Source organism: Syzygium oleosum, unplaced genomic scaffold (assembly GCF_021117445.2).
Source record: "Syzygium oleosum isolate NSW1041296 unplaced genomic scaffold, Sole_v2.1 Sole_v2.46, whole genome shotgun sequence".
In the NCBI taxonomy this organism is placed as follows: Eukaryota; Viridiplantae; Streptophyta; class Magnoliopsida; order Myrtales; family Myrtaceae; genus Syzygium; species Syzygium oleosum.
In genome coordinates, this window is record NW_026607530.1 from 1,334,378 (window position 1) to 1,359,250 (window position 24,873).

The 24,873-nt window shown below is 43.7% G+C and overlaps 6 protein-coding genes across 6 annotated transcripts; 5 read left to right on the forward strand and 1 right to left on the reverse strand.

Moving 5' to 3' along the window:
- The first annotated feature begins 3,299 nt into the window (after nt 1-3,299).
- LOC130136568 (probable LRR receptor-like serine/threonine-protein kinase At3g47570) lies at nt 3,300-6,099 on the forward strand. Its single transcript, XM_056306613.1, has 3 exons — nt 3,300-3,618; nt 4,183-4,468; nt 4,986-6,099. The coding sequence occupies exons 1-3, from the start codon at nt 3,300-3,302 to the stop codon at nt 6,097-6,099; spliced, it is 1,719 nt and encodes a 572-aa protein (XP_056162588.1).
- LOC130136569 (probable LRR receptor-like serine/threonine-protein kinase At3g47570) lies at nt 4,118-6,805 on the forward strand. Its single transcript, XM_056306614.1, has 2 exons — nt 4,118-6,432; nt 6,540-6,805. The coding sequence occupies exons 1-2, from the start codon at nt 6,111-6,113 to the stop codon at nt 6,803-6,805; spliced, it is 588 nt and encodes a 195-aa protein (XP_056162589.1). The 5' UTR covers nt 4,118-6,110.
- A 3,592-nt stretch (nt 6,806-10,397) lies between these two features.
- LOC130136570 (uncharacterized) lies at nt 10,398-10,889 on the reverse strand. Its single transcript, XM_056306615.1, has one exon. The coding sequence runs from the start codon at nt 10,887-10,889 to the stop codon at nt 10,398-10,400; it is 492 nt and encodes a 163-aa protein (XP_056162590.1).
- A 2,950-nt stretch (nt 10,890-13,839) lies between these two features.
- On the forward strand, nt 13,840-19,526 carry LOC130136571 (uncharacterized). The gene is given in 9 exon segments (XM_056306616.1): nt 13,840-13,904; nt 14,048-14,095; nt 14,241-14,806; nt 14,852-14,882; nt 15,166-15,372; nt 15,374-15,438; nt 15,641-15,704; nt 19,318-19,426; nt 19,428-19,526. Coding segments are annotated over 9 exon segments (1,254 nt in total).
- Nucleotides 19,527-21,822: 2,296 nt separating this feature from the next.
- LOC130136572 (probable LRR receptor-like serine/threonine-protein kinase At3g47570) lies at nt 21,823-23,523 on the forward strand. Its single transcript, XM_056306617.1, has one exon. The coding sequence runs from the start codon at nt 21,823-21,825 to the stop codon at nt 23,521-23,523; it is 1,701 nt and encodes a 566-aa protein (XP_056162592.1).
- Nucleotides 23,520-24,540, forward strand: LOC130136573 (probable LRR receptor-like serine/threonine-protein kinase At3g47570). Its single transcript, XM_056306619.1, has one exon. The coding sequence runs from the start codon at nt 23,545-23,547 to the stop codon at nt 24,538-24,540; it is 996 nt and encodes a 331-aa protein (XP_056162594.1). The 5' UTR covers nt 23,520-23,544.
- Nucleotides 24,541-24,873: the final 333 nt, after the last annotated feature.

Below are 24,873 nucleotides of genomic sequence, written 5' to 3' on the forward strand. Positions count from 1 at the left end.
CAACATGGCATGACATCTTTACCATCGTTCTCTTGTTGTGTTCCTTCAACCGAGTCTCCTTTGCTTCCAATAACGAAACTGATAGGCTTGCGTTGCTGGTGTTCAAGTCAGGAATAACTGAAGATCCTTTTGGGGTGTTCAGCTCATGGAACGACAGCATCGACTTCTGCCGGTGGTCTGGTGTTACATGTGGTCACCGGCACCGCAACCGAGTAACGGTATTGGACCTAAATTCACAGAAGCTCTCGGTGTAACAGCCCGAATTTCGACGTAAATTCCGGGATCAATAAAATTGACATTATTTCGCATTTCATTTTGGTAAGTCTCGCCCAGAGCTGATCACTCTAGGGATACTAACCAGTGGGGTATGGCTAACTGGGAAAACGGTACGTGGACCAGGGACCCGATCGTGAATCGAGCACCGATCACGAGAAATGATGAGGGAATATTTTGGGCCAACGTGGGCCGATCTCAGGAAAAGTGACAGATTTGGTTTGGCCAAGGCCAACGATGTACAATCGGATCGCAGGTGATTCTGCACGATCGAAAGTGCACGTGGCCAACCAGTCCTGAACTGGAACCGAACGATCGCGATCTCTGGGACTAGTGATAATTTCTCATTCTCTCGATGATCGGGGCCGTCATGACTCGGATAACCCTAGGTTGATACGCGTAACCCCTAAACAGCCGCCCGTTAGTGAGAGACCCTGAAATTAGAAATTTAGCGAGTTTTGGTCACGAGATTGGACCCAGATTTCTGTACCGATTTTCGAGGACTTGTACAGCTATTTTCACGATTCGGACATCATATTATACTGGCCACACACGTTTGGAGTTAGTCCGGTCGAAAAATGGAATTTCGACCCGGAAGTAAAAAATGACGATTTTGCCCCTCGGGACACCTACGTTGATTCTGAGGCCGTCTGAGGTTATTTTTCGCGGCCGATGTCATTTTAGGGTGGCCACGCGCATTTAGAGTTGTTTCGGTCAAAAATTGGAATTTTGGCTCGGAAGTGAAAAATAATATTATTTTATTCCTTAGGACTTTGCAGTCGATTTTCGAGGGCTTAAGAGGCTATTTTCGCGATTCCGACGCCATATTATGTTGGCCACACCCATTTGGGGTTGGTATAGCCAAAAATTGGAATTTCGCCCCGAGACCGGAAAAATGACCATTTTGCCCCTAGCCTATTTTTTGGTCCGAATTTTTGGGAAAATATTTGGGATAATTAAAGTTAATTATCAGCTGAATTATTGGCCCTATTTACCACTTTGCCCCTCAATTATTTGGATAAGATCAACCGAAACCGTTGGATTAAGGGCATTTTGGTCAAATCTCCCGGATCGGCGACACGTGGCGCCCTTGGCCCACCATATTTGACCAGCTTGGACCAGATTCTCTCTCCTCCTCTCTCATTCGGCCAGCTTCCTCCACCGATCAGCCCTCCTCCTCCGTTCTCTCTCTCCCTTGGTCGTTCACGTCGGAGCTTGCCGGACCGCCGCCGTGTCGCCGCCGTTCGCCAGAGCTGCTGGTCGCCGGCGCCGTCCACGTGTCCCCGACCCCACCAGCACCCCCATCCCGTCCGTTTTCTCTCTCTCTCTCTCTTCCTTGTTTTCTCTCTCTCGGCCATTGGAACGCCGGAGCTTCGCCGGACCGCCGTCCCGTCGCCGTCCAGCCGAGCTGCTGCCGCCGTGACCCTTCAGCCGTCCGTACGTCGCCGTACTTACGCGTCCGTACGGCCGTCCGTACGCCGCCGTCCGTACGTCGCTGCTGGAACGCCGCCACCGGTTCCACCGTTCACCGGTGATCGGCCGCCGTTCCTCGTCGTCGTGGTCTAGGATTAAGTGAGTGTACCTCCTAAACCGGATTAGGACTGATAGTGCGTTTTCTAGACTGGTTTGGGTATTATTAGTGAATGCTGAGAGAAATTAAGGAACCGGATGATGAAATTTGTGACTGGAATAATATCAATGATTTAATGTGTTAGTGCGAGCTGGTTGAGAATTAGGTGACTGGACTGCCAGGTATGCCCGGGTTGGCTGAATTATGATTATTGTGCCCAATTTTGGGAAATTGAATAATGACATGTCGTGTGCTCGGGTGGCCGACTCATGTGGAGTGTGACTGGCCAATTGACGGCTTGATCAAATTATTGAACTGTACATTGTGCATTGGGCCGCACGGTATTAATTGGCCAAGTGAGCACATTGTTGTGGCATAAATTTGACTGGTTGTCTACAGTATGTTTGATGCTCATGGTGCATTGTGTTGCATTTCATGGCCACGCATTGTGTATGCCGAGAATGAGGCATGTGAGGAAATTGTGCGAGAATGCGTGCCTGTCATGAGCATGCGATCACCTAAAATACCCTGAAGCGTATTACGCGGGGTTCAGATAAAATTGGCAGTGTGCCGTGTGATCACATATTGGCCTCGGGTCATGCCGTCCTCATGCACTTTGTAGCAGGACGATGCCCGGTATATCCGGAAGAAGACCATCCTCATGCACTTTGTAGCAGGCTCTAGTTCGTAAGGAGATCGGTGTTGCGCCTCATGCACTTTGTAGCAGGCTAGAGACACTGGGCCGATGGCGTTTTTACGTTGGCCATGGAGTGTTGTGAGCCTTCGGGCCGTGGTTTTTGGATCAGTTATTAATTAAAAATGGGCTGTATGCCAGGGTGTAGTGTGAGCCATAATGAACAGGGCATAATGATGACATTTACATGCATAAGAGTGCATGGGCTAATGTGCGAGTGTGCGAGACTCGGTGTTTGGCATGCGAATCAAATATTAATGAGCATGAACATGCGTGTGGCGTACGTGTGACCAGTGTGTTCGCGTATGTGCCGTGAGCATTTTTATGAACTGCCTAACCTGCAGGGTCAATTGTATGATCGATCTGGGCTCGAGGGCCTAGGTCATTGTTTGTATTTTGCATTGTTTTGCTGGTCAGGAGAATGCATGTTAGCCTAGTCTAGGTTTATGGGTTATACTCGCTGAGATTCGTCTCACGGTTGTTATAACCCAACATTTCAGACCCCCAGCCCTGAGTATGCCGAGACAGCCACCTCTTTTTGGGATCCCCACTCAGATCCATTCGACTACGAGAGTATACCCAGCTGGGAATGGGGAATCGTATGTAAGATATCATTCCGTAGTATTCGTGAATGTGGGTGAGTATTTTTATCAGACGCAAGAATATGTAACCTGGTGCCTGAAGGACGCAGACGGAAACATCAGGCGACCCCTCCGTACATTTGACGTTCCGGTAGACATAGGCAGGGTGATGATACCCCAGATGGCTGATGGCAAGGTTGTGGATCCCCCACCCGCAGACGAACCTGTGGCCATGGACCAGGAGCCAGGGGTATGGTACGAGGATCCCGAGCCAATGGCCGAGGAGGTTGAACAGGAGCCGGAGCCCATGGATCAAGACCCGGATGAGGACGGAGAGGTTGCTGAGCTAGGATCTGATGAGGAGGTAGTGTCCGAGGAGGAGTTAGATCTGTATTTGGACCTGGAGCTTGAGATAGACTCAGAGGATGAGTGGGCTGCAGCGCAGGAGATGGAGTCCGAGGAGTCTGAGCCCCCTGAGAGTTCTTCAGGGGAGTCGTCGGGTGATTCTTCGGAGTCCTCAGACCCTGATTGGGAGCCTTAGAGCAGGCCAGAGTTAGTAGGGAGGACTGTCCCTTTTTGACTGTAGTTCTCCTTATAGGTTTAGTCAGACTCACCCTAGCCACCTACCTTTTTGACCTAGTGGCTGTTGACTGTTGGTGCTGCTCGCTTTTGTTGTATAAATGGATATTGTATAAAAGTTCTCTATAGTAATATAAAATGTACATATTATCAGAATCGATGGATTGTAGTCGGGCTATCCGTTGTCTCTTATAGCTATTGTCAGGGTTGTTTATTTAATTGCTTCCGCTTGTGCTTGTTCTCTGTTGGGCGTGGGTCGGCGACGCTTCCTGGGACGTCGCACCATAATCGACCAAGGTAGGGATGTTAGCGCTTCGTAGGGTACGGGGCGTGACACTCGGGATCAATCTCCCCTCACATTGGGAACCTCAGCTTCTTGAGGGAGTCATGGCTTCAAAAAAATAGTTTTGACCATGAAATCCCTCCGCAAATTGGACGGCTGCACTGCTTACGTTTCTTAGAATCGTCCAATAACTATCTGGCAGGGGATATACCCAAGAACATAACAGGTTGCACAAACCTTATTGGCATTGGGTTGCAGAGTAACCGACTGACTGGACAAGTTCCTAGAGAGCGCGGTAGGCTGTTGAAGCTTCAGCGTCTCGTTTTAATGGTGAACAATTTGTCAGGAAGCATACCTCCAAGCATTGGCAACTTATCATCACTCGAGGATCTTTATCTCACTTATAACTACTTAAGTGGGAGCATTCCTGGGGCTCTTGGCCAACTAGCCAAACCAGACACTTACTTTGGGATTCAACATGCTTTCCGGTACACTTCTTGCTTCCCTCTTCAACTTGTCTTCATTGACTCAATTTGACGTATCCTGTAACCAAATACATGGAAGTTTTCTTGCAACCATAGGCCTCACTCTCTCATCTCTCGAATATTTTAACGTCGTCTCGAACCAATTTGATGGATCAATCCCATTCTCGATCTCTAATGCAACAAACCTACGCATACTTCCCCTGGAGGACAACAATCTTTCCGGGAACATACCTTCTCTTGAAAATCTACATAATCTTGAATGGTTTTCCATTCGCTCCAATCATCTCGGAAGTGGGGGTTCCCACGACTTGAGCTTCCTTTGCTCCTTAACAAATGCCACTAGCTTAAAAGAGTTGAATGTCATGGAAAACTGACTGGGTGGATCACTGCCTCAGTGCACTGGCAATTTCTCCATTACTCTCGCAGCATTGGGAGTGAGCGAGAATGCTATAACCGGTGAGATCCCCAGAGAAATTGGGAATCTTGTGAACTTAGAAAAGTTGTAAGTGGATGGCAACAGTCTTTCAGGTACAATCCCATTTGACCTGAAAAATCTTCGAAATCTTACGTATTTGAATCTCTCGGACAACAAGTTGTCCGGGGTAATTCCATCCTTTTTGCACAATCTAAGCAAATTGATTTATCTGTATCTTGCTGGGAATAACTTTCAAGGGCGCATTCCTTCGCATCTAGATAAGCGTCAAAGATTGATGTCGCTTGATCTTTCTAGTAACAATCTCAGCGGTTCCGTAATCCCGGTGGTCACAAGTCTCTTCTTTTTGAACTTACCCCACAACCTTCTGACTGGGGCCCTTCCCAAGGAAATAGGAGAAATGAAGAACTTAAATTATATGGACTTGTCAGGTAACATGTTAGATGGTGAGATACCAAGCAGTCTGGGAAATTGCGATGTACTCGTACTATTAAGATTGCAGGACAACCTCTTCGAAGGGTCCATTCCTCAATCCATTAGTTCATTAAGAGGCATCAAAGTACTTGATCTTTCATGCAATAATTTATCTGGTGGGATTCCAAGGTTCTTCGAGGCATTTGATTTGGAATATGCAAATTTTTCTTTTAACAATTTTGAGGGCTCTCTACCCACTGAAGGAGTCTTTCAGAATGCTAGTGCCGCATTTGTCATAGGAAACGAGATGCTCTGTGGAGGAATTCCTGAATTTCATCTCCCTGAGTGCATCTCCGGAAACTCCAAGAGCAAGCGGCTAGTCCATATACTGATACTTTCCATCTCTATCCCTTTTGGGCTTCTGGGAATAGCTCTTCTTCTTGCTTTTTTGTACTCATGTTGGTTGAAGGAGAAAAAAAAAGAGCCTATTTCGAGCCCCGTAGGTGGTACATGGCAGAATCTATCTTATGGAATTCTCCTTAAAGCAACAAATGGATTTTCTTCAACTAATTTGATTGGTATCGGTAGTTTTGGGTCTGTTTACAAGGGTACACTCGAGAATGGAACGGTTGTCGCTGTGAAAGTGCTGAATTTAACGCGCCGTGATGCATTGAAGAGTTTCATGGCTGAATGCAAGGCTCTAAAGCACATTAGACACCGGAATCTTTTGAAAATATTATCAGTATGCTCAAGCATTGATTATTACGGTAATGAGTTTAAGCTTTAGTCTACAAGTTCATGGTTAATGGCAGCCTTGAAGAGTGGTTGCACTGCCATCAAGAACCAACTGAAGCAGATGGGCCTTCAAAAACTTTGAGCCTCCTCCGTAGGATAAAGATTGCCTTCGACATTGCTTCTGCACTGGATTATCTTCACAATCACTGTCACAGCCAAATTATTCATTGTGATCTAAAGCCAAGCAATGTTCTCTTGGATGATGAGATGGATGGACATGTCGGTGACTTTGGATTGGCGAAGATCGTCCTTGAAAATACACCTGACACCAACTCAAAGATAAGCTCAGCTGGTCTAAGAGGAATGGTTGGTTATGCTGCTCCAGGTAAAGCCCCCTTGTCCTTCCCCCCTCGCAAAGAATCTTACACTTCATAATGATACAGTGGACACTATTTTCTGTTACGACTAATTTGAAATTTGGACGAAGTGTAGAATATGGGATGGGAAGTGTGGTTTCTAGAGAAGGCGATGTCTATAGTTATGGCGTGCTCTTGCTAGAGATGTTCACCGGAATCAGTCCCACGGATGAGATCTTCAAAGAAAATTTGAACCTTCGCAATTTTGTTGAGGAAGCTGTTGGTTTTTTAGTTGAGAGAGGAAAGACAACAGACTTGAGAAAAACGTATGGAAGGAAAGACAACTTTTATAACTTCAGCAAACATTACAATTTAAAGGAAGGAAAAATAACCAACCACTAACAACATGGCCCTACAAATAAGCCACTATCAACAGCACTAATAAAAATAGCTTAACCGCTTCCTAAAGACTAGGACAACCATTTAACAAACTGAAATAACAAAAACATATGCTGTACGTGGACATGTTTCAGTCCTGAAGCATATTCCTAACACTCCTCCTTGCTTTAGGAGCTGCAAACACCAATTTTCTGCTTCAGAAACTCGAACTTGCTGATTGGAAGAGGCTTTGTAAATAGATCTGCCAGCTGATCTTCAGACTTGCAATAAACCAAAGTCACAGATTCTTCTTTTTTGCACTTCTCTCAGAAAGAATAGCTTGATGTTGAAATGCTTAGTTTTCCCATGAAACACAGGATTGTGGGAAATAGCAATGGTAGCTTGGTTGTCAACAAATATCTTAGTACTTTCTTTCTGCTCAAGATTGAGATCCATTAGAATTTTCCTCAGCCACAAGGCTTGATTAACAGAAGCTGTTGCAGCAACAAACTCTGCTTCAGCAGTGGATTGAGCCACGGTTTCTTGCTTCTTTGAGCTCCAAGAGAAAACACCAGATCCAAGAACAAAACAGTAGCCTGAAGTGCTTCTCATATCATCAATGGAACCTCCCCAATCACTATCAGAAAAACCAACCAGCTTGAACTCATTGCTTTTCGTGAATTTGACACCAAAATCACTTGTCCCTTTAACATATCGAATCACTCTCTTGGCAGCCTTGAGATGCAATTCACTTGCGCAATGCATAAATCTGGACAAAATACTTACAACATTCAAAATGTCGGCCTTGTTCTTTTGAGATACATTAAGCAACCTATCAAACTCCCGAAATATCCCTCATCAACTTTATCCGCACCATCTTCTTTGCATAGCTTCTCCTTTTGATTCATAGGAGTGCTTACTTCCTTGCATTCTTCAAGCTTAAACTTCTTTAAGATCTCCTTCGCATACTTCTTCTGGCAGATGAAAACCTCATGCTCAGCTTGCTTAATTTCCATTCCAAGAAAGAATGACATTAAGCCGAGATCTGTCATCTCAAAGACCTTCATCATTTCATGTTTAAACTCCTCAACCAGCTTTGCATCATTTCCTATCAGCAAAAGATCATCAACATAAAGAGAAACTATGAGGATATCATTGCTTAGACGTTTGACATAAAGAGTGGCCTCGACATGCTTTTTCAAAGCCTAAGCTCAGCAAATGGTCATCAATTTTGCTGTACCAAGCTCTTGGAGCTTGCTTCAAACCGTAAAGAGCTTTCTTGAGAAGAAACACCTTGTCCTCCTCTCCTTTCTTCTCAAATCCTTCAGGCTGTTCAACATAAATTTCTTCCCGCAAAACACCATTTAGAAATGCTGATTTTACATCAAGTTGATATACTCTCCAATTCATTTGAGCAGCTACAAAGAAGCAGAATTCTTATGGTGTCCAATCGAGCAACCGGTGCAAAGGTATCCGAGTAGTCCACGCCAAAAACTTGAGCATAGCCCTTTACCACAAGTCTTGCCTTGTGTTTGTTGATAGAGCCATCAGCATTGAGCTTGGTTCTGAACACCCACTTGACTCCAATTACTTTTCTATCTTGAGGCCTTTTCACTGGAATCCATGTATTGTTCTTCTCTATCATGGACAGCTCCTCCTTCATTGCAGCTATCCACCTTTGATCATTTCTTGCTTCTTCATAATCTGCGGTTCACACACAGCAATGTTGCATCTTTGATAAATGTCGGAGAGCAACCTAGTTCCTCTCACGGGGACATTATCTACTATTTCATTTTGTCTTTCTTCATCTTCTTCAGTGCTTGAACCAAAGAGCTTGAATTTTGGCTCTACCACGATCTGACTTTTCTTCTTTGCATCATCCCAGTTCCACTCTTCATCCTCCACGAAGTAGACATCCCTGTTAACTATAATATTTCCAGTTTGTGGCTGGAAAATTTTATAGGCCTTGCTGACTGTACTATAGCCTATAAAAATACCCAGTAAAGCTTTTCTATCTAGCTTGTCACGCTTACTCTGTGGAATATGAGTAAAGCACAAGCAACCAAAAACTTTAAGATATTTCAGAGTTGGTTTGTAACCATACCATGCCTCATATGGTGTCTGATCTTTCATTGCCTTTGTGGGAAGTCTGTTTTGAAGAAACACAGCCGTACTTGCTGCCTCTGCCCAAAACTTCTTTGGCAAATTCTTCTCATGTAGCATGCATCTTGACATTTCCATGATGTACCTATTTCTCCTCTCACTAACTCCATTTTGGAGGAGTGTAAGGGGTCAAGCGATGCTCAATGCCCGCATCTTCACAAAACTTGTTGAATTGTACCGAAGTGTACTCCTTCCCATTATCGATCTAACAATCTGAATTTTGCAGCCACTCTCATTCTCTACTCTTGCCTTGAACTTCCAAAAACTTGAGCCACTTCGATTTGAACTTCAAAAGAAAATCCAACACATTCGTGAAATCATCAATAAAGGCAATATAATAGAGACTACCCTTTAGAGAAGGTGTTCTTTGAGGGCCCGAGACATCTCGTGTGGATCGCCTGCAGCTTCCTTGAAGCTCGCCGCTTGACTTTGAGAATGGTTTTCTATTGAGCTTGCCGAATTGACATGCCTTGCAGCTTGAAATCTGATTTTCAAATTCGGAAGACCTTCTACCATTGTATTGGATTTCATTTGCAGATCCCGTGGTGGTGGTAATGCCCGAGTCTCTTGTGCCAAATCTCGGTGACATTCTCCTTAATTGAGAAGGCTGCCGCTCCTCCTCCAATGGATTTAGAGCAAAACTTTTGCCTTTCATTCTTACTTTAAAGATTTCTTGGTTGGTTGCATCTCTAATTAGGCAAAAATTGTCTTCGAAAGCAACTTTAAACCCTTTTCCAATTAATCGACCAACACTCAACAAGTTTTGTTGAATTTTAGGAACAAAAAGAACATCAGGAATGAACTTTGTACCGAACAAGAAGTTATTGCAACGTTCCCTTGCCTTTAATCGAAATATAGTCGCCATTCCCAATTCTCACTTTGGTGATAGTGGTAGGCCTCAAATCTCTCGAAAAGCTTCTTATCATTGGTCATATGATTGGTGCAGCATCGTCAATCAGCCAGCTCTCACTTGCTTCACTCTCGCAAAACACGTGGCTACAAAAAGTTGATCCTCCTCCTCTTGATCAACAAGTTTAGCCTCTTCTCCTTTGTGGATTTTTGTTTTTGCATATGATGGCTTCATGTCCAGTTTGATTGCATTTTCTGCATTTTGCATCAGTCTTCTCCAACATTTGAAAGGTGGATGACCTTTTTCCCGCAATGTTGACAGGAGGATAGTTCCCTTTCACTCCAGCTTTCTTATCTCGGCCTTGTTTTTGCTGCCCGATGTTGAACCTTCGCCGTTGCTTGAGTCTTCTTGCTTTTTCGCCATCTAAATTTGCCATCATTTTGATGCTTGGCTAATAAGGCTCCTTCAACAACTCCCTCTTGCCTCATTACACGCCTTTGCTCTTGTGCTTGCGGTGGCACTTAAGAGTTCCCGGTGTGATCGCGGACAAGTCCTTCGTGTTTTCGAAGGTGGTTATTGTAGCCTCAAACCTTTCGGCAAGTGTCACAAGAATTTTTCGACAATTCTTGAGTCCGTCAATGAAGAACCCAGAATCGAACTCGATTGGCTATCCCGAGAAGTCCTGTTAGCATACTCCTTTATGGTCTCGTTTCCTTCATTTTCTCGCATCTCAAAATCACGGATTAGATTCAACACCTCAATTCCACGAATTTTCTCATCTCCTTCATACTGACTTGAGAAAATCCCATATCTCCTTTGCCGTCTTGAGAGACATAATTCGAGAAAAATGGTGGCTGAAATCGCGGCAAACAAGCAAGCTTTGGCCTTTGACTTCTTTGTCTTCTTCTCCTTATGAGCTTTGATATGAGCCATGGTTGGATTGGCAGGAAGTGCAGGGATTTCATAATCTTCTTCCACTGCTTCCCAAAGATCCAAAGCATCCAGGTATGTCTCCATGCGTACTGCCCATATCTGGTAGTTATCTCCATCGAATACTGGTGGAGCAATTGAAGAGAGACCAGCTTCGGCGTCCATGGCTTGTCAAACTCACACAGGTCCCTTAAGAAGAGAGCTTTGATACCAATTGTTGGTTTTTAGTTGAGAGAGGAAAGACAACAGACTTGAGAAAACGTATGGAAGGAAAGACAACTTTTATAACTTCAGCAAACATTACAATTTAAAGGAAGGAAAAATAACCAACCACTAACAACATGGCCCTACAAATAAGCCACTATCAACAGCACTAATAAAAATAGCTTAACCGCTTCCTAAAGACTAGGACAACCATTTAACAAACTGAAATAACAAAAACATATGCTGTACGTGGACATGTTTCAGTCCTGAAGCATATTCCTAACAGAAGCTTTGCCCGCACGAGTTCTAGAAATTACCGATCCCATTCTACTTCAGGGAAGAGAGAACTATGCAGGCCATAGCAGAGACAACACAGTTCAAGAGTGTCTGGTAATGTTGTATGGAATTGGAATTGGCTGCTCGGTTGGAGTACCCAGAGAGAGAATGAGCATCAAAGAAGCTGGAACTCAACTATGCTTGATTAGGGACAAACTTCATGCAGCTGGTTTACAAGGATAGGTAATATACAAAAGCAATAACATTTCTAAAAATTATCACCTTGGCAGACTGAAACGAAAAGCATACAGAGGTGTGCCTGCACACTCAAGCATAGGGACTGAGTAACATTCCTTTCTAGTCTATACTAGGAAAGATCAATACATATTCTCAGGTATACGTGGAGGACTAAATTCAATTTTCTGGTGGTGCGAAGATAGAGGTAAAGGCTTCACCATTCAGAACCAAATGCACTGGAGACCACATGAAGAAATTCTCACCATCACAAGGCATTGAAACAGCTGACTAGGAACCACATATGTTACATTTTACGTGTACCTCTGCACTTGCACTAGAACAGTCATGCTTATAGGGCTGCGTGGTTCACTAAAAGAATTGGCTTCTGACCAGATTCCCTGAATTTGTAGTTAAATTTTACATTTTTTTTTCCAGGTTTTAAGAATCAATGGTTTTTGCATTTTCCATAGGGTCATTCCACTCTGCTGGACGCCAGAGGAGTGGATTGGTGGAAGTATGCGGCGGTGGTGCTACGTGCAAAGCAAAAGCTTTTGAGAGTGGAGGTCCAACAGATCCAAAGCTTATCAGCAAATTATAGTTGTAATCCATATGGAAGGAAAGACTGCTCCTCTTTCAGCCGTAATTAAACTCCTCTATGTTTTGTTTCTCGAATGAGAATGAATTCATGCTTGTTTATTTCCAATTGCCATGATTTGGTTTCCAGTACAACTTAGCAAACAGTATGAGATATGAAGATGAATAGGCTGCTCAAAATGAATTAGCATATGTGCTCTTGATACATATGACTATCAAATAAAGGTCTTTTTAATATGCAAGTCATCAGCTTTCATTCTCCATCAGAATAGGAGACCAAACTGCCTGAACTACTCTTGTAGATCTGTTTAGCACAAATCCAGCTACGTAGTGTCATTACACATATTAGGCAGACCACGGACAGCACTTGATACCGACGAACAAATGCACATGAACCATCGACCAAATCAAAAGACATTAGGCCATAAGAGAAATTAGAGTTACACGAACACCACCTCACAAATCACTAAAAACAACCATTCCCAATGTACAAGCACCAGATTAACGCAAGTATACCGAAATTGATCTCGCTTGCACAAAGCTCACTGCCTGTTGTGGTCACAATCGACCGACGATCAGGCGATAGAAGTAACAGTTTCCAGGCACGAGCATCTGACTGAAACAGGAGAGTTCGAAGGCGTACTGCTTGTTGAGGATGTCCTCGGCCCCGTTCACAGTGAGGCAGGAGGCCACCAGGATGATGCCCTCGGACGGAAGGCGCAGGTGACGATGGCGGAGTCCTTGAACTGGAAGAAGAGCTTGCCTTGCTTGAGGGACGAACCAGTACCGGCACCACGTCTTGGTGTACTCGCCTTCACTTTCTACTTTAAATAGATACATCAACGGCATATCACCCATTAAAAGACGGTGGTGTCCTTACCGTTTCCATTTGGAGTGAAAAGCCATGAATTTTAAGTTGAACAAAATCGAAACATGAAATTATAGAATAATCAAATTGAGGCAAGACACTTCCAGAAAGTTATCATTAACCTAGTTATTTCTCCGCTGAATACTACCTCTAGGATACATGCATGCCTCATAAGAATACGATCATGCACTTCGAAGCACTCTTCAACCATGAATTTGAATCCATGAAATCATACATAAAAATGGTATAATCTTGGAGGAGAAGAAGAAGAGGAAGAGGGACACAAGGAGCAATAACAATCATCCTGACTTTTTTCCGATCCTTGGATCTATCTATAGATCCAGCAGAATGAATGAAAGAGTCCATTTGTGAAGAATACTTTGGGGTACCTCTCTTGCCCCCCCTCCTTTTTCTTTACGAGCAATATTATTAGGCATACTAAATAGTATATCAAGATTGAGACACTCACAATTATAATATGTCGTGCGATGTGAATGGATGTTTCGATGACTGGGCTTGGAAAATGAGAGAGTGGATTTGTTTGTCATCCGATATGATGATATTATCATCTAATAAATCAATCTTTGTACACTTTCTCGGTATACATAGTACATCTTTTATGGCCTAAAATGCAACTAATCCTTTCAAAAATTTCAAAATCGACAAATAGTTGGGATTCAGTCAAGAGCCATGATATCTAGTAGACACAAGTAATCTTGACTGACTTGGGTGTGATCAGAGGGCCAGAACAATGGAGACACAGAAGAGTGAAAAACAAAAAGGGAGCCTTTTTAACACTTCTTTTCCTTCCTCTCCAGAAAATACTTGTATAACTATAAACATAAAAAAAAATAGAGAGAAGAAATTTTATTATATGTATTTATTTATATAGAATCGTTAACTGAATGTCTTTTCTTAAGTTAGTAGAGATCTGTTATGGCAGTGTCGAAGATTTTGGAGCTCTATTGTGACCTTTTCAGTGATCACAGACTAGAGAAATTGTTTTGTTTTAAAAGATATGTGACAAGTGCAAAATGAAGTTACTTCATCTTAGAATCTGGAATTTGGGGAAAAAAAATCAGATCTGGGACAATTAATTATGTAAACTTCTCATTCGTATCTTGTATACTTTTATCAATTGCAGATTTGAACCTTGCTCCCTCCATACTGAATATCACACATTACGAGTGTGGTACATCCATTCTCTTATAATTTAGCCTTCACATACCATAAGATATGTTTCTTAGGTTGTCCGCTAATTGTCACTTAACTAGATGAATTGTGGGTAAAGAATTGTATTTGGATTTGCATATTTGGTCAACTGTTCATCTCTTTAGTTGGCAAATTCGACCTGCAAGTACCAATTTAATATCTAGACAACCAGCTTCCTCTCCTGGGTCTAACACTTCGGGGGCAGGAATTCGCGTGCCCTCACCATCAGGGGGTCCAGGATCAAGACCGGCAACGCCTATTAGGCCTACACTAACAACATCCTCTAGAGCCTCGAGACCTTCGACACCAACCTCTCAACCGACCTTGTCTTCAACTAAATCAACAGTGCCAGTCAAGCCCTCTGTTGTCGCTACTAAGCCTGCTGCAGGTACTTCGACCAAGCCTGCAGTTTCAACTGCAAAGCAACAAGTTCCTGCCATATCTCCGACTCCATCATGGTCAACAGCGAGATCTTCAACGCCAACTGCCTGTCCCATTGTTAACCCACCAAAACTGGCATCAAGGGCAGCAACACCAACTCGCCGACCATTTACAACGTCAACTGGTCCCACTGTATCTGGCCCTCCCACCAAAGCAGCGTCCTCTACTATTGCAAAATCTGCTTCAACAACGTCAAGAAATACAGTGTCATCACGTCGAACTTCCCTACCAGTGAAATCAATACTATGGGGTAAGTTTTGGTGTTAATGTGCTAGTGTGTATGGTGTGGGGCAAGACGACTCGGCAAAGGATAACAAAGGAACAAGGTACGGGAATTTTTATTAAATAGTTTGTATTTACGAAGGGAAAAAAGGGGAGGGAGGAGGAGCCCTGTTTTTGGTTGTTCTGCTATGTTCATGAAGGAGCACCATCCAAAGAGAGGGTGCAGGGCTAATGAGAGAGAGAAGATTATATTTTGTGCAAAAATTCCATCTTGGCGAGTTGGCCCCACGGCTCCATGTGGCTCCACGTGGCGCTTCATGAGTAGTCCGGGATCATGCTGACGTGGAGGTCCCGGACCACCTAATGTTTTCTTTCGCAACGGTTGAGAAAGCGCCCTGCCAATGGTGTCTTTTATACAAGTGGAATCTCTGTTCCTGCATTGAGTCGTGGGCATCCTAAAATGAATGACAATATGAGGCCTGTTTTGATTGGCACTAAAATGTTGGATAGGGTAATAAACATGAGGAAATTAGTGCAACCCAAGCAAGACAATAAACATTCTCCTCACAGTAACATGTTCGGAAAGTCGGCTTCTTCCCGACAGCTCAGGCTTTGGGCAAACACTATCCAATAGATCCTTGGATATGGCTGTAGGGCATATCGTATGGTCCTTTTTCTTCTTTCGCATAACGCTGTATTAGTTTATTATTTATACTGCTTGACATGGCAACTGTATCAGGATTGAAGATTCTCTCTCTCTCTCTCTCTCTCTCTCTCTCTCTATGTCTAATGTTGTTTGCCTACTTAGAGCAATGTTTAGATTGATATTATCTTATGATGTGATTTTACTTCAACTAAATCCTGGACATAAGGCGAAGCATTCCTGGGAATTTGCGACCATCGATGACGTATATCCCTGCTTCACTGTCACGCCCCGAACCCCACGGTACGCAACATCCCTACCTTGGTCGATTATGGTGCGACGTCCCAGGAAGCGTCGCCGACCCAACACCCAAACAGAGAACAAGCACAAGCGGAAGCAAATAAATAGATAACACCCTGACAATAAAGTTATGAGCCAAGGATAGCCAGACCACAACCATCACAGCTTAAAATATATACACTTTATATATTACTAACGAAAGTTGTTTTTATAATATTTACATATACAAACCAGACTTATAAAGATCAAACCAAGAACAGTTACTGCTTAACAAAAAGAGGGCTAGATGGCTGGGGTAAGTCTACTGAACCTACAGGGAGGACTACTATAAAAAAGGAACAGCCTCCACTACTAACACTCCACCCTGCACTACGGCTCCCAGACCGGATCTGAGGACTCTGTGGGATCATCTGACGACTCCTCGGAAGCATCCTCACTAGACCCTGACTCCTCTGACTCCATGACCTGGGCTGCTGCTCGCTCGTCCTCCGAATCCATCTCTAGCTCATGATCTAAATACCATCCTAACTCCTCCTCTGAACCTATCTCCACGTCCGATCCTAGTTCAGCTACTTCTCCATCCTGCTCCGGGTCTAACTCCATGGCCTCCGGTTCGACTTCGTCCTGCTGGTCTAGGGGCTCTGGATCGGCATATATTACCTCGGGCTCTGCGTCCTCCTTGTCCATAGCGACATGTCCGTCTACGGTCTCGTCCTGGAAGCTCCAATCGGGTGTAGGTGGAGGGTCTAGAATCTCACCATCCGCCATCTGCGGGATCATCACATCGATCTCATCCAAAGGAACATCAAAAGTCCTGAGAGGGAGTCCAGTCACTCCATCGGCTCCCCTATAGCACCAGGCTACGTACTCCTCGGTATGATAGTATGACTCTCCCACATTCACAAACAGTACTGAGTAATATCTCACATAGGCTGCTCCATCCCCGCAGGGGTGTACACTCGAAGACCGCTGAATCAAGTGCGGTATCCCAAAAAGAGGTGACGGTCTCGGCATCCTTACAGCTGAGGGTCTGAAAAGAGTGGGTTTATACAACAATGAGACGAATCTCAGCGAGTATAACCCCTAAACCTAGGCTAGGCTAACATGCATTCTCCTGACAGACAAACAGGCAAAACAACACATAACAGATGCAAATCAATTAACTTAGGCTCTCAGGCCCAGATCGAATGTACCACTGACTCTGCAGGTTAGGCATTTCATTATAATATTCACGGCACATACGCGAGCACACCAGTCACACGTACGTCATACGCATGATCATACTCATTAATGTTTGATTCGCATGCCAATCACCGAGTCTTGCACACTCGCGCACTAGCCCATGCACTCTTATGCATGTAAATGTCATCATCATGCCATGTTTCATACAGCTCATTTTTAGTTTGAAACCGACCCGAAGGCCACGGCCCGAAGGCTTACAACACTCCATGGCCAGCGTAAAAACGCTCCAGGCCCAGTGTCTTTAGCCTGCTACAAAGTGCATGAGGCGCAACACCGATCTCCTTACGAACCAAAGCCTGCTACAAAGTGCATGAGGATGGTCGTCTTCCGGACGTACCGGGCATCGTCCTGCTACAAAGTGCATGAGGACGGCACGACCCGAAGGCCAATAGGTGATCACACGGCACACTGCCAATTATTATCTGGACCCCGCGTAAAACGCAGCAGGGTATAATTAGGTGCTCACATGCTCATGGCAGACACGCATTCTCGCACAATTCCATCACACGCCCCATTCTCGGCATACACAATGTGTGGCCATGCAATGCCGTAAATGCAACATGAGCATCACAGATCTCACTCAAGTACTCAATCAATCAATGTCACCATAACGTACTCAACTTAGGTCATCAAATAACCAATCACACTCCGCACAATTTAGCCACACGAACACGCGACATGGTATTTCCCAATTTACTATAATTGAGCACAACATTCGATAAATCAATCAACCCGGGCATACCAGGCAATTCAGCCAATCAATTCTCAATTAAGCCATGCCAGTCCAATAATCCACTAATGGACAGTCACTATCACAGCCACTCCGAGGCCAATAATCATCCTCAATTAAATCACATTAATCCACCAATATTATTCCAGTACAAATCCCCACCACTCGGTTCACTGATTTCTCTCAATAATCACTAACCATATCCAAACCAGTCCAGAAAACGCACTTTCAGTCCTAATCCGGATTTAGGAGGTACACTCACTTAATCCAACTTCACGACGACGAGGAACGACGGCCGATCACCGGTGAACGGTGGAACCGGCGGCGGCGTTCCCACGGCGGCGACGGCGGCGGCGGCTCACGGCGGTACGGACGGGGTCCTTTGGCCGAACCGTACGGCGGCGATCCAAGACGGCTCGGGCGAAGGGGATGGTGAGTCGGCGGAGGGAAAGTAGTTTGGTGAGGGTGACGGTGGCGGTCGGTCGGCGGCAACGACACCGGCGGCGCATGGCGCGGTTTCCCGGCGAGCTCGGCAGACGGCGGTTCGGCGGTGATCCTCACGTCGAACGTGGATGGGAGAGAGAGAAAAAGGTGGGACGGGATGGTGGTGAGGCTAGGCGGCGCCAGCTACCAGCAGCTTCGGCGAACGTCGGCTCCGGTGACGGCGGCTTGCTCCGGCGTCCTTGGCCAAGAAAGAGAGAGAGTCGGCGGGAGGAGGGGGGAAACGATCGTGGAGGAGGAGGAAGTGGCCGGTGGACATGAAGAGAGAGAGTTAAAGGGTCAAAGTTGGTCAAAGGTTGGGGCTAGTGGGATCCACTTGTCTAAAATCCACCTAATGTGACCAAAATGCCCCTCATCCAAGGGCTCTCATTCAATCTCATCCAATAATGCATGGGCAAGATGGTCAATTGGTGCAATAATTGATGTTTATCCAAATTTAATTAATACCTTAATTTAATCCCCAAAATTCGGAACCAAAAATGGCCTAGGGGCAAAACGGTCATTTTTCCGGTCCCGGGTCGAAATTCCATTTTTTGCCCGTACCAACCCCAAATGAGCGTGGCCAACATAATATGGCATCGGAATCGCGAAAATAGTCGCACAAGCCCTCGAAAATCGACACCGAAGTCCGGGTCCAATTTCGTGACCAAAACTCGCTAAATTTTCAATTTCAGGGTCTCTCACTAACGGGCAGCTGTTTAGGGGTTACGCGTATCGACCTAGGGTTATCCGAGTCATGACGGTCCCGATCATTGAGAAAATGAGAAATTATCACTAGTCCCAGAGGTCGCGATCGTTCGGTTCCAGTTCAGGACTGGTTGGCCAGGTGCACTTTCGGTCGTGCAGAATCACCTGCGATCCGATTGTACATCGTTGGCCTTGGCCAAACCAAATCCGTCACTTTTCCTAATATCGGCTCACGTCGGCCCAAAATATTCCCTCATCATTTCTCGTGATCGGTGTTTGATTCACGATTTAGGTCCCTGGTTCACGTACCGTTTTCCCAATTAGCCATACCCCATTGGTTAGTATCCCTAGAGTGATCAGCTCTGGGCGAGACTTACTAAAATGAAATGCGAAATAATGTCAATTTTATTAATTCCGGAATTACATCGAAATTCAGGCTGTTACATTCACCCTTGTACAGCGTGAGATCCGAGCCTACAAGAAGTAGGACACTTAGCGAATCAGACTTTCCACTTGCGACAAGCAGCAGCGCCAGCTCTGAAGTGAGATGGGATCAACATCGGTCTCCTATGCATGGAAGGAAATGGACTGGATGATGATATCACCAGTGAGGGGGATGGTCATTCGCCTATTTGTGGCTGCTGATTGTAAGTAGATACAGTGATGAAGTTGTAGTCATCCATTGTTTTGAATTGAAACTGCAGGATCAAGTACTCTGTTTTTCTTCCTTTCCTTTTTATAACCAGTATTTGTTAGACTATTTATACATTAACGCACATATTTCGTCCATCAATTTAAACTTTCAAAACAATTGACAATGGTCCCATAAAATTTTTACATGTTATCAAAGCGGGAGGTGCTGTAAAAAACCAACATTAACATTCGCATTGATTTGTTCTATTTGGTCAAAGCCTTAAATTTATAGACATGTGTCGAGAAGGGCAATGCGAAATTTTACGATCGTGCGAATATTATTTTTCTCCATCGGAAGAATTTATGATGACTAAGGTGCACCAACAGCAGTTGATTTCCTTTGTGAACTTCCTAATATGGAAAATTCAATGCATGATATTCCGATATGTGTATGTAACTATGAATTGCTGATACAATCTTGTCCCCAAGGTCGATTATCAGGATTTTAGTTAAAAGAGGCCATGTCATTTTCTTGCAAGGAAGAGTGAGATCATCGAATTGGCCAAGGGCCAAGGTAGCATTAATAACCTTGTCCAATGGAAGAAAAAGGTCAAGCTTTCACATAGACCTTGATCACTTGCCTTCTAATTTTTCCATATGTGCTTCCCTTTCGTTTCCGAGTGTTTGAGAAATTTGATATCGACTATATGACCCCGTCTCTAAAACATGCAACTTCCTTAATGCTAACAAATGAAGCTGAGTTCCAAAGTTCTTTCAATGTTAGACGAAGGGTGTGTTTGTTTAAGTGAAAGAATTTTTCGCCAATTAGTTTTCCGGACTTTCACATGTTTGGGTTGCTGAAAATTGTCGGTCAACAAAAAACCATTTACGGTCAAAGAAAACATACATGCTTAAAGTTAGGAAAATGAATTCTCTAACCTGAAAATGGGAAATTAAATAGTTTCTTGAAAAACGATTTCTCGAAAAGCATTTTTCTTTATCACGAATTTTTCCCTAAAACAAATACACCCTAATTAATTTGACACCGTGCTCTCATAATTTCTAAGACAAGTGATCGTGCAGGGGACGGCAAGAGAACTAGTCAGTGTTCCATTAATGGTCTTGCCTATATTCCTACGTATGGTCGGGGGTAAAAAGATGAATCATCATGCAATACGAAGACTAAGAATGTTTAATTTCCTGAACCACGATCTTTCGACCATCATGACACCAGGTGGCCGATGTCCCTATGAAGGAAAGTATAGCCTTTCTTCCCTTAGAAATATTTCTAGCCGGATTGTCTTTTTTCTACATTCTTTTCCTCCTTTTTCTTAATGGCCCTTTACTTTTATGATGACCCAACAGAAGTCTAGCAAAGCGAATAAAATAATCAACCAAACAGAAAGAGAGCACTCCATTTTTCCCGATTGTATGTTGAAACAGCACTCGCAGGATAAGGAATCCACGCAGAAAAGAATGTGGTGGTGTTTTTCATCTCTCTAATCATTCAAAAGAAAATTGGTTCAAGCGAGGGTTCAGTGGTGGACTTGAATGTGGTGATATGATTAAAAGATAAGAAGAATGTTATGTCGTGTGTTATGTGGTATTGAAGATATGTTTGAATATTAAGTCGACGAAGAAGATAATTGTTGTGTACTTTAGAGTAGTGATAGGACTCTTTGTTTAATTTAAGAAAAGTTATCGATTTTCCATTTTCAATTTCCAAAATCGATTTGTTAGGTAAGAATTCTCATAACTTGTTTTCATTGAATCCACTAGAAAGTGTTTTATCATTTTTAGCTTGACTTTCTGAAAACTTTGGAAACAATTCTTTAGTTGTTTTCAAACCAAAACACGGGGTAGTAGTGGTGGACTCGAGTCAATCTGCCACTAATCTTTCTACTTTATGCAAACTATAGCACGCTCCTTCCGTAATAATTTTCATTTTTCTTGGTGTGGAACATCAATTTCAGTCGATGTCTGTTTCATTAGCTTTTTATTTTAATTCTGCCGTAGAGAGAAGCCTAAGACGAATGCTACATCTTTCTTGTTTTTCAGTTTCTTCAATGCGCTACCTATCTTGCAGAATAACCAACCATAGAGGTAATCAATCAGTCTGAGTACTTAGCACCCAACTTGTCCACTCACTTATGCCAAGTGGATGCAGATAAATGACTTTTGAATCCAAAACAAGAGTCTCTCTCCAAAATCCTCACCCTCTATAAATCTCTTGTAAATGAGGTGGCTCAACCACACCTGAATTACTCATCCCATCTCTCATCCGTTCTTATTCTCCCTGCTTTGAGTCATGGAACTCGTAGGCTTTAGTTTTGCAAAGTTACCATTTCATCGCTTCGTTATTTCAATTGCGATTGCATTGTGCTTTGTTCAAGTCTCCTCGGCATCAAATGAAACTGACATATCCGCATTGCTTGCATTCAAAGCTGGGATAACTGAGGACCCTCTCGGGGTGCTTAGCTCCTGGAACAACACAGTCAACCTTTGCCAATGGTACGGTGTTACATGCAGTCGCCGGCACCATAACAGAGTCACCGTGTTGGACCTCAATTCCCAAAAAATCTCTGGGTCCATCTCCCCTCACATTGGCAATCTCAGCTTTTTAAAGGAATTGTCTCTCTATAATAATAGCTTTTGCCACGAAATCCCTCCTCAAATCGGGCAGCTGCACCGTCTTCGTCTCTTACAGCTACACAATAATTCATTGGCTGGTGAAATTCTCAAGAATATATCAGGTTGCTTTAACCTCCGTCGTGTCAGATTGTCTGGAAACCAATTAAGTGGAAAAGTTCCTCCAGAGATACGTTCTTTGGTGAAGCTGCAGAGTCTTCGTTTAACACGAAACTATCTAACGGGAAGCATCCCTTCTTCCATTGGGAACTTATCATCGTTGGAGGATCTTCATCTTCGAGAAAATTACTTAGGCGGGAGTCTTCCTCAGGCTCTAGGCCAACTGACCAAACTAACAACACTTGCTTCGGGAGGAAACCGGTTGTCAGGTACTGTTCCGCCTTGCCTCTACAACTTATCTTCATTGGTAACAATTGACCTAGGAACTAACCAAATCCACGGAAGTCTTCCCTCTACAATGGGCTTCGGTCTCCCCAACTTGGAATTTTTCAGCATCTACGGTAACCAGTTTGTTGGATCAATCCCTCTATCGACACCTAGTAATGCCACAAACCTAAACACACTTCAATTGGGACACAACAAACTCTCGGGGAACGTACCTTCTTTAGAAAGTTTGCGAAACCTTCAACGGGTGAGCACTGACGCTAACCACCTTGGAAGTGGGGGATCTGGTGACTTGAGCTTCCTTTGCTCATTGACCAATGCCACTAGCTTAACCTACTTGAGTATTGTAGATAACATATTCGGTGGGCGGTTGCCGGAATGCATTGGTAATTTCTCCATTACTATCACAGTATTGGCATTGGGCATAAATCCTATTATTGGTGAGATTCCTAGAGCAATCAGCAATCTTGTGAACTTGGAAGTCTTATGGATGAGTCACAATATTCTTTCAGGTGTTATCCCGTTTGAGGTGGGAAATCTTCAGAATCTAACATATCTGAGTCTCTCTAATAACAATCTATCAGGTGTAATTCCATCCTCTTTGCAAAACAAGAAATTGATCAGATTATATCTTGAAGGGAATCGCCTACACGGGCACATTCCTTCACAAATAGATAAGTGTCAAAGTCTGATGGAGCTGGATCTTTCTAACAATAATCTCATTGGTTCCATATTCCCAGTAGTTAAAACTCTCATCTATTTGAACTTGTCTCATAACCATTTGAATGGGGCCATCCCAGTGGAAGTAGGACAAATGGACCATTTAAATACTTTGGACATTTCATGCAATATGTTCGGTGGTGAAATTCCGAGCACTCTAGTCAATTGCGATGGACTGGGAGCACTAGTAATGAAGGATAACCACTTCCAAGGATCCATTCCTCAATCAATTAGCTCATTAAGAAGCATTGAGTGATTGGATCTTTCCAATAACAATATGTCAGGTGAGATTCCGAAGTTCTTAGAGGCATTTCACTTCCTGGAAATTCTGAATTTATCCTATAACAATTTTGAAGGCATGTTACCAACCGAAGGAGTCTTCAAGAATGCGAGTGCCACTTTTATTGCTGGAAACAACAAGATATGTGGAGGAATTCCGGAATTTCGGCTCCCTAAATGCATCTCTAGAAGCTCCAAGGGCAAAGGGGAAGCTCGTAAATTGAAACTCTTGCTCTCTATTATTTTTGGGCTTCTAGGGGCGGTGCTTGTTCTGGTTTTTGTGTATGTATGTTGGTTGAAGAAAAAGAAAGCACAAGAACCAACTTCAAGTTTCATAGCTGATAGCTGGCAAAACTTATCTTATAGAACTCTCCTTGGAGCAACAGATGGGTTCTCTTCAACTAATTTGATCGGTGTTGGCAGTTTTGGATCTGTTTACAGGGGAATGCTCCAGGAGAATGGGACTAATGTTGCTGTGAAAGTGCTTAATTTAACGCGTCATGGTGCTTTGAAGAGCTTCAAAGCCGAATGCGAGGCTTTAAAGCGTATCAAACACCGTAATCTTTTGAAAGTACTATCAGTATGCTCAGGTACTGATTACAACGGAAATGACTTTAAGGCTTTGGTCTATGAGTTCATGGTCAATGGTAGCCTCGAAGAGTGGTTGCACTCTTCTCCAATACCAGCTGATGCAGATGAGCCTTCAAAAAATTTGAGTCTCATCCAAAGGATAAAGATTTCCATCGACATTGCTTTTGCATTGGACTATCTACATAACCAATGCCACAGCACCATAGTTCATTGTGATCTAAAGCCAAGCAATGTCCTTTTAGATGCTGAGATGGTTGGACATGTTGGTGACTTTGGATTGGCAAAGATCGTCCTTGAATCCACATCTTACATGAACACAAATATAAGTTCAATTGGTTTGAGAGGAACAGTTGGTTATGCTGCTCCAGGTATGGCCCCTTACATCCCCAACCCCCTCAAATGAAGAATTTGTTTATCCCAAAACTGTTGATGCATCTTTTCATAACAACACTCAAAACTTCATAATGAGATTGTGCACCAACTATTTTCTCATAGCTCAACCATTTGTGGTTATTTATAAGTGCAGAATATGGAATGGGAAGTGTGTTTTCTATTGAAGGCGATGTCTATAGTTTTGGCATCCTCTTACTAGAGATGTTCACAGGATTCAGTCCTACCGCTGAGATATTTAAAGAAAACTCGAACCTTCATAATTTCGTTAAGGAAGCTTTTCCTGAAAGAGTCCTAGAGATTATCGATCCCATTCTAGTTCAAGAAGTAGAGAGTGATGCATGCC

Excerpts from the sequence above, each read along its gene's own strand:
- LOC130136568 (XM_056306613.1), top strand. The coding sequence starts at position 3,300 with ATGGCTGATGGCAAGGTTGTGGATCCCCCACCCGCAGACGAACCTGTG. Across the intron at positions 3,619-4,182 it reads TTCTTCAGGGGAGTCGTCGG|GGGATATACCCAAGAACATA; the intron begins GTGATTCTTCGG and ends ACTATCTGGCAG. Across the intron at positions 4,469-4,985 it reads GGGATTCAACATGCTTTCCG|TCTTTCAGGTACAATCCCAT; the intron begins GTACACTTCTTG and ends GGATGGCAACAG.
- LOC130136569 (XM_056306614.1), top strand. The coding sequence starts at position 6,111 with ATGGTTAATGGCAGCCTTGAAGAGTGGTTGCACTGCCATCAAGAACCA. Across the intron at positions 6,433-6,539 it reads GGTTGGTTATGCTGCTCCAG|AATATGGGATGGGAAGTGTG; the intron begins GTAAAGCCCCCT and ends GACGAAGTGTAG.
- LOC130136570 (XM_056306615.1), bottom strand. The coding sequence starts at position 10,889 with ATGGACGCCGAAGCTGGTCTCTCTTCAATTGCTCCACCAGTATTCGAT.
- LOC130136572 (XM_056306617.1), top strand. The coding sequence starts at position 21,823 with ATGGAACTCGTAGGCTTTAGTTTTGCAAAGTTACCATTTCATCGCTTC.
- LOC130136573 (XM_056306619.1), top strand. The coding sequence starts at position 23,545 with ATGTCAGGTGAGATTCCGAAGTTCTTAGAGGCATTTCACTTCCTGGAA.